The 11,865-nt window shown below is 47.2% G+C and overlaps 1 protein-coding gene across 1 annotated transcript in view; it reads left to right on the top strand.

Moving 5' to 3' along the window:
• Nucleotides 1-583: 583 nt before the first annotated feature.
• TFCP2L1 (transcription factor CP2 like 1) overlaps nucleotides 584-11,865 on the top strand; it is a 38,104-nt gene continuing 26,822 nt past the window's right edge. The window contains exons 1-2 of the mRNA XM_052792859.1: nucleotides 584-679; nucleotides 5,038-5,189. Coding sequence (XP_052648819.1) covers nucleotides 618-679; nucleotides 5,038-5,189 — 214 coding nt within the window. The 5' untranslated portion in view covers nucleotides 584-617. The remainder of the gene's footprint in view (nucleotides 680-5,037; nucleotides 5,190-11,865) is intronic.

Genomic DNA, 11,865 nt, shown 5'->3' with positions numbered 1-11,865 from the left:
GCGATTTCACGCTCAGCCTCGCTGACCTCAGCCGGCGCTGCCAGGACACCCCCACGGCTGGACCCGAGCAGGCTCGCTTTTAAAAGACAGACACGGGCAGTTTGGGGGACAGACGGCCGGTCCCAGCAGAGCCGGTCCGGAGCTGGGGGTCCCCCCCAATGCCCCCGAGCCCCGCCGAAGCCGCGCTGCCGCCCGGGCGCCGGCCCCGCACCGGGGCTGCCCGCGGCCGGCTTTGCCGTGTCCGTCCCGGCTCTCCCCTCCGCCGCCGCCTCCCCCCTTCCCTCGGCGGGGCTGGGGGGGGGGGGGGGGGTGTCCGTCCCTGCGCCCCGCGGCTGCCCCGGCCCCGGCGTGCCCGGGGAGAGGCGGGGCGAGGCGGGGCGGGGGAGGGCTCGGCCGGCTCCGGCGGCCCGGCCCGGCCAACCCGCGGCCGCCGGGGCTGAGCCATAAAAGCGCCGGGAGCCGCCGGGGCCGCGGCTCCAGTTGGCCGCAGCCGTCCCCGGCGCGCCTCGGGGTGGGCAGCCCGGTTGGCCCCCCCCCCTCCCCCCCCCCGGCCTCCCCCAGGCACCGCGCCGGACCCGACCCCCTCCCCTTCTTTTCCCTCTCTGCCCGCCCGCAAGATGCTGTTTTGGCACACGCAGCCGGAGCACTACAACCAGCACTCGACCGGCAGCTACCTGCGGTGAGTCCCCCCGCCCGCCCCGGGCAGCCCGAAACCCCCGGGGGTGCCCGGCACCCTCGGCACGGGTGTGGGGCGGGAGAGGCCCCCCCCGGGGGGACCCCTTTGAGGTCCTCCGTACCCGCCGGCGGGACGCGGCGGCCGGCCATCGCCCGGGGTTAGCGCTGCCAACTCCTTCCGAGAGATGTGGGCTCTCTTTTCTTGGTTTTTTTTTTCTTCCCTCGTGGTTGTTTTTTGGTTGGTTGGTTTTGGTGGGGGTTTTTTGTTTGTTTGTTAGCGCGTGGTTAGACAACTACCTGCAGTTTTGCTTGATTGCTTTTGCCGGCTTCCCTCCTCTCAGGGGCTTGGGTAGCGCAGTTCAAAGGGAGAAGGTGCGACAGTTGCAAAGCGCTGTCAAAAGTCTGCGGAAAACCTCTGTTGGCGAGCTAAGAGGGCGTCCAGTTTTTTGCAGGGTGGGATTTCTTTCTCCTTTTTGGGACGATGGGTAAAAAGCTCAGAATTTCACTTTCTGAACTTGCCTAAACCAGCTTTTTCCTGTCTCCAAACAGTTGCGTTTAATTAAATGTGCCTAATTTAAGCACAAGGGCTGCTAAACAATAGTCTGTAACATGTGTAGCACAAACCCGTATTTCCTCCCTCCAAAAGACAACAAAGCAGACAACTTTGGGAGTTTCCTTTCTGCTGGGTGCTTGTGAATTATTTTTTTTTTTCTGAATATGTAAAGCTGAGCTCTCAGCTGGTGTCAATTGCTGCTGCTCTGCTGAAGTGTGATTTTTGTTGAATTTAGCAGTGGAGAACCTGGTTGTGGCCCAAGAGCCTTGCTTTCAAAATGTACCCCCAAATAACCACCTTTGAGAGAACATCGAGTTTGTCTGGTGAAGCACTTCGAACACAGATAATGCTTCCCTTTCAAGGAGACACTCAATCTTAACTATTCCTGCTCCCTGTCAGCGCATTTGAAAAGGAATTTTTTTTACTAAATAATAACTTCCCATTATCAAATGATACAGTACTGTGAGATTCTTGCTTTCTGGCAGCTTCTCCACTTCTCCGCACCAGGTTCTTCACCTCATCCCTCTATGCCAGTAAGTCTGTTTTAACAACATGTATGTGGCAAAAGCCTCGCTTCGTGTTTGCAAACCTGATTAGTTTAGGACAGTGAGAACAGTAGTAGCAGAGGAGCATCAGCATTGGTACTTGTGCATACTCTCTTTGCATTAGAGAGCATTTATGGTGCTCAGGCTGCTTTAACTCCATGGATTTGTAGCACGAGTGCTACAAGATCATCAAGTCTGGGTCAGGCTTGAGCCCACATTTCAAATGCCTTTTAATTGGCCAGAAAACACATTAGATTATTTTTGCTGGCTTGATGCTAGCTGGGGGGATAAAGGATACCTGATCTGGCAGGAAGGCTGCTAGTATGAAGGTAATCTGTCAGTGTTTTAGGAACAAACTTCAGCTTTAGGGAGTATCTGCTGTTGTGACCGTGGTGGTTTTGATCTGGGACTAAAAGCCCTAAAACAAGTTTTATGGCAGCAATGGCCTCAGGTGTTTCACGGAAGGTCAGCTGAATAAAACCTTTCTTTTTTTGTAGGGACCTCTAATTCTGGCCACTTCGCTCTCCATGGGAATGTGGCAAGACATTCATTTCCAGAGGGGCATTTTTCTGCTGAGCTGTGCCTTTCTGAAGGCTCTCCATACCCACTTGTAGCAACTTCGCAGAGGAAGCTGAAATAGTACAATCCTTGAAGTAGCTGTAGGAAAAGTTTGTATCGATTATACTTTGCAGAGATCAAAGGCTTTGTGCGTGTCTGAGACATCTGTGTAAATTCTGCTGTACCTCAGTGGTATTTGTAATTATAGCAAGACAATACTACAGAAAAATCCTCTTAAATCTTCATGCATTTTTATGGAAACCCAGTATGTGTTTTACACTCTGTTCTGCCAGCTGACTGAACTCTCAAATAACTTTTCCCCTTCCCAGGTAAGCGGACTAACTGTTGGTTAAGACCAAAACTGTAAAGCTTTAGCATAAAGGTGAGACTTGGGAGAGTTTTAAGGGTTTCCCCCCTTTTTTTTTTTAAGGATGGGAACCGTTGTAAAATCCTGCTTTTTCCAAAACTTGATTTGCAACTTTTGAGTGAAAAGAGTTGAACAAGTATTGTGATGACTTGTATACCTAGAGCTTAGAAATTCTTTTAAGCCTTGATCTGTTGCTTACATCCTTCTAAGTTCCAAACACTTCTAATAAGGTGAAGTGTTTTAGAAGGGCTTGATCCAAAGCCATGGATACCACTGGCCATTAATTCAAATGCTATAGGAATAAAAATGTGATTAACTTGTGTGGCTTCATCAGCGCTTAAATATTGCGAACCTTTCCAGAAACCAAATCATGGATTCCTCCATGCTTACAGTCTTCAGCAGTCAGACAGCTGTTCCAGCAAGTGTAGGGGTGTTAAGAGCCTGATATGAAATATGATATCTGAATTTTGATTTCCCCTTGCCTAAATTTCCCAACTGTTTCAGCTGAACAGGTATATGAAATCCTCACCCTTAACTGCTAAACCTGGGCCAGATTTTGTGTGCTCTTTACTGCAGAGGCTTTCAGGCTTCAGAGTTTTTTGACCTGTTCTCATCTGTAAAGCAACATGCATTCCAATAGCATTTTGCAGATGAGTGTGTTAAGAGCAAATGTTGCCATCTGGGGTGAGTGAGATGACTCTGTGGAGCAGTATCAGATCCTGTGTATGTGTGGAGCAATGCTATCTATTTCAGAAATCTACTGCAAGCATTTCTGTCACTTCATTACTGTAGTAAATCATCGTCACTAAGGAAAAAAAAAAAAACCAACCCCTCTCTATGGCTGCAGTTAGGCAAGAGCTGTGATTATGTCAGTAATGCCAGTAAGCAAATGGGGCTGGATGCCTTCGAGTTGGTGATAATATGGAGGGGGTGGGGTTGGAAGAGAGAATGGAAACAGAGATTGGTGTTTCTTTTCTCCTGTCTGTATCTGAAATGGCACAGTTTGCTCTCTGGCTTTATTTTACCATAAATAGAAGTACCTGTGTTTGAACCAGGCACTTCAGCAGTTTGCTATAAACTGCTGCACCGTTTCACTCATGACCTGGGTAGCCTTCAAGGTTGTGGGTGCTATGAGTGAAAGCAGGGTGGATCATTAACTGAACAGGCAAGGAAAAAATTCTTAATGCTCTTTCCATAGGGAGCCTGCCTGTACATGCTGGCATGTTCCTGAACAGTTTTTCTTAAAGCTTTTTGTGTATGGGATTACTGAAGGGAGCAGAACTGCAGCCTCTGTAATGGGAATCTCAAGTCTTCACACATCTGGAGGAAATGGAGGAGGAAAAAAAAGAATAACTTATTCTGAACTGGTCTCCATGTTCAACATAATCCTCCTAATTTGGAAGGGTATTAATGTCTTAAATAGGCAGACACAATGATCAGAAATGTTAGTGACATGGGAAAGGCTAATGTGGTTCTGCAGTATCAGACATGCTGAGATAAGGATGCTTATTCCTGACGTCTCATTTTGTACTAATTATTCTGTTGTGCTCTCAGCCTTGCTAATACTCATTCTGCTTGGGGATTAGTGTGGATTGGGATCAGTCTGACACTAAATCAGCAGGCAGGTCAGCATGAACATCTTGTAAAGGAGTGAGAACTGGGACTGCATGCAGGTCCTAGTGAAGCTGCTCCCGAGCACCTGTGTGTGCATTTATGAAGGTAGCCCAATGCTGACTTAAGAGCTACGCGATTCCTTGTGACCAGGTTTATTTGAGTGCAAGGGGATGTTATGAGTCAATTAATCCAGCAGTTCTTGCTGTCACTTACCTGAATGTCTCCTTTTTATGCCAGAGCTGTCTGTTCCTCACCCTTGGCTGCTACTTGTAGACATTTTACTAATCTGACATTCAGCTGTCAAAATAAGGTACCCTTTCTTACTTTTTTTTTTTCTGAAAGGCTTTTGTCTGAGAACCTAAGAACTCTTAAACAAATGTTCTTCCACAAGGATGAAGAATCTATTTTTGATAATTTTTTTCCGCATGAGGCAGACTGCTTAACTGAAAAGTAAACCTGATTTTATGTTTTAAAAACATAAATTAATTCTCAAAAATATTCTGGTTTGTTAATGCTGTGTTCTTTTGTCCAGTGCTGACATCCTAGAGGCAGAAGTTGCCTTGCTACATTATACAGGCCAAATTCTTTCTTTTTTAGCCATCATAACTTGGTGTTTCTCCAGAGACCATCTCCATTATCTCAGAGCATGAGAATCAAGTGAAGAACGAGGCTAGGATATTCTGTAAAGTTTTTGTAACTAAATGTGTGTGAATTGTATGTTGCAGAGATGTCCTTGCACTGCCGATCTTCAAGCAGGAAGAACCGCAGCTGTCTCCTGAGAACGATGCCAAACTGCCACCCTTTCAGTACGTCCTCTGCACAGCCACGTCACCTGCTGTGAAACTCCACGAAGAAACCCTGACCTACCTCAACCAAGGTAGGGTTTGTACTACACTGAAGGAGGGCGTATTTCCTGGGAACAATTCATGAGAAAGAGATTTAATCCCATACTTGTGCCTTTACCGGGAGGGCAGTGGGATGGGGAAAAAGAGGGATAGAGATGGGGAGGGGGATGGAGGAAAGGAGGAATATTTAATTTTTCATATTTATATACCAGATTGTCAACTGATATAAAATAATGAAGTACCACTGATTTAACTGTTGACTTAAAGCAGCATTATAGCATCCCTGTGGCCAGGTACTGGCTTGATCTCAGACAACTTACACTGCAGTCTCCTACCTTTATCTTAAAAGGGCAGACTAATTAAGCAGATTGGCAGCCTTTGGGTTGGGGAGGGCTCTTACTATTGCAAGTCCCCAAGTGCTGGAGGGCATTGCCAGAGAATGAGTTAGCAGGTATCCAAGGGCTCCTCCGTGCTCTGGGCAGAGTGTGACATCCCTCCCACTGGCTGGGCGATGTGGCTCTGCGCAGTCCCTAACTTGACAAGTTGCTGGGGTTCAGTGTAGCAAGGTCCTCTGTCACTGACCTCATAGGCTAATTTTTACTCCTGGATAAACAAGCACCGTGTGCTTTCTCCAGGCTTTTTTTTCCCCCTCCTTTGGCAGAATTTGTACAGACACATCTGTGGTTGGAGTTTGGCTGTCACTTTGCAGCACCTCCTGTGCATGGGTCCTGGCAGGATCAGACATCTTCAGGCACAGATTATGCTAAAACTTACTAGACTTATTTTCTGCCAGGTTGTAAACAAGGGCATTAGCCTAGCAACAAGCTGAGGGCTGTCTGCGCTGTTACTGAGATTCCTCTCCTGTTTTAGGATGCTGCCCTGCTCTTTAAGCTTTGTGGACTGAGCTTGAAGCTCACTCAGGTGCCTCTCTAGCTAGGTTTCTCTCAATGCTTGTACAGGATGGAGCTCTGACCTCAGGTGCGGCTGGCTGCTGGATCTGTGTTGCTAGCTGCTAGACCCATGGAGCCCCCATAGAAAAATCAGCCAAGTGCTGCAGGCTCTACCCAAGGAGCCAGATCTTTCCTGTCACATAAGCTGGCACTGTGCTGTCTCCAGTATCAAAAGATGCTTGAGACTTGTGACCGTCTTCCCAGTTTATCCATCCAAATACAGCAGACCCCAGGAGGTGATATGGGGCGTATCAAGGGTGAGACAGAGATGAATCTTCCCGTGAAACACAGTTCTTTCCTGTTTCAGAGTAAAAGATTTTCTGTTGTGAAAAGCAGTTGATGGCCAAATATTTAGCACACATGAGGCAGTGTCTATTTTTTTTACCTTGGTAGGGCAAAAGTTAGACAACTCTTTACACAATACCATGAGTTTTAAAAACCTGTGTGACTAGAGCAGTCTCTGTTTTCCTATGCAAAGTAAGACTGTTACTGCCTTTGTAGATAGACCATGTGTGTTAGGCTTTCCCTTGCTTACTATTGCAAGGAGTTGTCTCCTGCTCCATCTCGACACAGTACTGACCTGTTTCCTTGGCAGACCACCAGTTCTCGGATATCTTCTGCATCTGTCCTTTATCCCTCAAGGGGGAAGGTGGGATATGTCCTTGCAGAATACACCCTGGAGAGCATGAGGCTGGACAGGCCTGGAGGAACAAAGCAGGGATGAGGCTGGCAGGAGCTGTGCAGTGGGGCAGAGTTGGGAAGGGGCTGAGAGAAGAAGTGGGCACTCTTTAGTGCTCTTGGCTTGCCACAGTGGATGGAAACAGCACCTTTTCCTAGAGAGTCTTTGGGATGATTAGTGGTAAAAGGTGGTGTATCTCCTGACAGCTGAATGGCTCACTGCTTTCTGTTCTTCCTGGCAGGAGCTTTGCATCTGCCTGCCACCTTCTTGGGAGCATCCTCACCTCATTTATTTAAGCTCCCAAGCAATTCGTCTTCCTCCTTACACTGAGATGCTCTGGGTTTCTTGAAAAACCTCTTGAAATTCAAGGCGCTCTGTATGTAGATGGATTTTTTTTTTTTTCTTGAGATCTTGCAGTGTACCTATTTTAAAAACCATTCTGCTCCACTCCAGCAGGTTGTTTCAGACTCCACACCATTGGCTGCACTCTTGCTCCCGGCACTGACCCTTTCCAGTAGCAAGGGCAGGCCTTGACTGTAAATTCATCTGATGCGTAGTCTACCTTGATACTAAGTCCCTTAGACCAAAATCCCTTGCTTGTGCTGGTTAGCAAAAAGGGACTGGGGTCTGCTCCCATGTGGATATGAGCTGCTGTGAGATGCTTCTGGGTTCATTGAAGGTAACTAGACATATGGGGAGAAGATGATGCTGGACACACCTTTCAACCAGCTGTGGTCAGAGGTGGAGAGTCTAATTTCTGTTGGTGGGATGTCAGTGAGGACACTGCCTGGGGTTAAAAAGATGAGGATTTGTCTTGCAATTCCATGACAAAGAATCAATTGGCAGGTAACCTGCTATGTCACTTAGTTTTCTGTTTAGGAATGTCTCCATAAAAGGGTATTTGGTCTTTTTCATGACATCTGTGTCAAAAGTATGTTCCTCATGCAATGACCTTCTAGAATAAAAAAATAGGAGGTGTGTCTTTTTAAAAACAAATATTAAAGTGCATGAGTCAAATTTTCTTCTCCTTTCAGCCACACTTCTCTGGGGGAACCACTTTTGATTCTTGAGCTATATAGTTTCTCAGCAGGTACCTGTTGTGTAGGTATTTTCCTATCCCTTCTCTAAAACCAGAGGAGGGTGCTGCAACTCTTTACTTTGACCTGCTCAACGTAAGCCAGGGAATCCCACCCAGGTGCTGCCACATTGATCTCAATTGTCCTGCCTGGGGTAGAGCCAAGTGCAAGTTAAAGGCTCTGACAGAAAATTAATCCCATTAATAGAATTTTGTATAAGCCTGAGAAGGTATGTGAAGGAGACCTCGAGGCAGTCCAGGTCTCTGGAGCCAATATTCATGGCGTGGCAGAAGAGCTGACTGACTCCAGAGCACTGTGACCCAGCTGCAGTGCTGTAGCCATCTCATGAAGCAATTTAGACCATTCCCTACACCTTATCACCTTACACTGACTGTAAGCAAAGGGACACCTCTTGCACCTTACCCTCTTTCTGTGCTTATCATGATCTGGCCAAACACTTACATAAAACTTCCCTTCTTCCTTGTATGCTTGAGTTTTGTGATGGATTACTTTAGCAAATGGGTAACTTCACTAATGGATGTCCCTCACCCTGTCTGCACTGGTGAAAGCATCAGTCATAGCTGGCTCCTAGTAAGGCAGATACAAAGATACAGTGGCTGTCCCAGCTCCAACAAAGCAATTCACATCCAGTGTGGTTACTTACCCAAATTGTGAGGACTGGGTTTGGGGTTTTCTGCTTGCTGGGTGACTCTTGCCACTTGCTGCCCAAATGTTCCTTCCTGACTCGAGCTCTTCACCACTCAGTAACTGACCTTTTGTCACTCCGAAGCAGTTCTGCTCCCTGCCCTGAAACACTTACTCCACATGTGGCTGGTTCAATGGTGGTTGGTGAGTGGACCAGCTCAGGAGACAGTCCATGTGCAGAACTGGATAGAAGAAAGGTCAGGTCTGACAGAGCTATGGAGTGGAGAAAGCTGGAAGAACTGGGTAGTAAATTGAAGGCCAAGTTGTATAGCAGAGGTAAAAGAGGAACTGGTGGAGACATTCAGGTGAGATCTGAAAGGGTTTCATATGGGTTAGGAAGAAGGGCTGTCCAGTGGCTGTGTTTGTGTACAAAGAGGAGAGGGATGGGAGAGGGCTCCAGGCTTGTGGGGCGTAATGACTTCTCGTGAGCCTTGCTACTTGCTGGATAGACCCATGGAGATGGTCAGTGGCATTGAGGGGGAAGAGGACTTTGGCCTGGGCTCTCCACAAGAGTGAAGGAGGAAGCTGAGAAGACTCCTGAGCTGGAGACCAGTGTTTTCAGTAAGGGCAGGGGAAGCATTTGTGAGGGATCATAGGGGAGTGAGCTTAGCTGTTGTGTTGAGTTGACTTGGGGACATTCAGCAGTGGCAGGCTCCCAAGCTTGTCTGCTCCAGTTTGAAACTGTGAGTGCTTGCTGGCTGCAGGTCTAGAACCAGCCTGTAAATGAAGTAACTAGAGTCAAATCCTTAGCTTGGTTTCCAAAGACTGACTCATTACACTTGTCTTTCCTGATCTCTTCCCCCCCTGCCTTCCCACATTCCTTGGGAAACTGGAGCCAGAGTCCTGCTAGCCCAAATTGAACATGATCTTAGTTTGCTAATCCTTAGGGCAGTTCCTACCTTAAGAGATCTTTACTGGACCTCAGGAGGATTACTCATCTGATGGGACAAAGTATAGAGTCATTTGTATGGTGTCTTAACACCACTCCACCTTCAGTCCACAAAAGTGGTAAAGGTGCTGTCCTCACATTAGGAGCTGCTGCTGGCATCGCTCCTTTGGTCAGGGATCGCATCTGTCAACAGAGCAACACTGTCCAGAAGTCTGCAGCACAAACATCGCCTAATGTTTCTGGAACTAGCCCGCCTTTTAGCACTATTTCAGTGTCTCTTGTGGATAGGGATTTTCAGACAAACAATCAACCAGCAACCATATTACAAACCACCGCTTTAGCAAGAGGGCTTGATGCAGTTGCATATTCCATGGTCTGCAGTCATATGGGGTGTGGTTTGACCATGGCTGGTTGAAACCAGTTTCAAACATGGACAGAAATGGGAGCAACGAAGGTGGTTCCAGAAATTGCACCAGGAGGAATGCGGAGGAAGCAAGCACTGTACAGTAGATCTGAATGCTAATAAATGTGAGGAAATAAAATAATTCCTTTTAAAAAACAAAACAAGAAGCCAAAGAACACAAAAACCTGAAAGTCATTGCCCGAGGGAATCAGATTGTAGTGCCAGAACCACATGTAGACTGTGAGCTATTCAAGTCATGATTTTGTTTCATGACCAGCATTGGGTTGGCTCAGAGCCTCAGATCTAAATTACTCCAAATAGAAGGTGGTTAAGGTTGATGGCAGAGGGTCGCTGAGAGCAAGCTGTGTGACAAATCCAGTCCTGTCCCCCAGTGGTACTTCAGAGTAACTGGCCGTCACCTGCCTATGAAGTTATCCTGAGGTCTATTCAGCTCTCCAGATCTGTGGTATGTGACTTGTGGTTCTTGGCCATGTGAGGATTTTAGTATACAGCTGGTTAGGGTTAGGAAGGCTGGCCATCTCTGCTTTACAGTGTCTTCCAGGAGTCATCTTTATTGCCAGTCCTAGACAGTTCAGAAAACAAGCAAGCCAAGAACGCAAACCATGAGAGAAAACCGCTAACATCTGAGAAGACCTGTGATGATATTGGGAGCGTTGCTGTAGAGGTGCATAAGCAACAGATGCCTCGTGAAGCTAAAGATGGACTTAGTTTGAGTCTGGGTCACACCTAAATGAAATCCCCAAATTTCAGTGCTCAGGTGCAAAGGCATATATCCAGGTTCAAGACACATGTGCATAAAGTGGTACACTTTAAACTGTGCTCCATTTAAAATCTGCTGGGTGTTGTCCTGCCTCAGCTCACTGCCGACATGTTCTGGTTTCTCCTCCAAAGAAAGGTGCAGAAAGCACTGACCAAGGAGCAGCTGAAGAAGACACCTTGAAGCCGATTGCTTGGGTAGGAGATGAAATTGCTTACAACAGAAGGCAAAAGAAAACCTTTGCCTCCTTAAGGTCTAAAGTTCAAATTCAGTTGTCTAATCTTCCACAGCCAGAGAACGCAGTTTTAAACAGAGATTTACAGTAAATGAAAAAAGCTGGTTTGTATTGACGTTAACTCCTACGTAATTGAGTTTTTATGGGGTTACAACTGTCTGAATGCTTGTAGTTTTCCTGGAACAATTCTTTATTTGCCTAAATGAAGTGTAGAGAAGGCTGAGTGACCAGCTCTGCCTGGGTGTGCTTCTGGTTTAATTATAGCTCTGTTTGTGGGGATATTTTTGCTTTGTCCCATGCTAAGAACTGCCTCTTTTCCTAACAATCACTGCCATTACTGACCAGGCCCCGGGTATTTCAAGGAGCTCCGCTGCTGGTGGCCTCTCCTGTGTGAACATGCGCTCCACCCTTGCTTGAGATCACAGGCACAACAACGACTTTGCGTCATTGAGACTGTGAATATCAGGTGCTCCCTGCTGGCTGCCCGCCTATGCGTCCTCGATCCCTGATCGTTGTGGGGTGCTGGACTGCTCCTTGACCCCTTTCCACTCTGTTCCTGGGTTTGGATGCCTTAAAAAATGGCTAACGAAGCTGGTTTGTCTTTTGCATTTCTGAGACCGGCTGCTTGGTGGTTTTGGTTCTTGTGGTGCACCTCTTCGTCTTTGGAGAAGGAATTTGTCTCCTGCCTGACTTTGAAGACAGCTCTGAGTAGGTTCTGGTGTCTCAGTTGAAGCCATTAATTGTGCTAGCAGCAATTTCCCCATATGTTTGGCAGCTCTGTCTTCACTTGGCAGCCCAGGATAAACAACCCTGTCTCCAAACCACACCATCCCTAAGCTCACTATGAATCTTGCTTCAGATGACAGGGCACCTCTGCATAAGTAGAGCATCTGACTTCTGTTGTCCCTAGGAAGCTAGAATCTCAGTTGTCTTTTAACCAAGAGGCTGTTTTCTATTCTTTCTGTAATCCTTTCTTCTGTTGCTAACATCTGG

Source organism: Harpia harpyja, chromosome 7 (genome assembly GCF_026419915.1).
Source record: "Harpia harpyja isolate bHarHar1 chromosome 7, bHarHar1 primary haplotype, whole genome shotgun sequence".
NCBI lineage: Eukaryota > Metazoa > Chordata > Aves > Accipitriformes > Accipitridae > Harpia > Harpia harpyja.
Note: the sequence above shows the minus strand (reverse complement) of the source record. Positions and strands in the feature narration are given on the sequence as shown.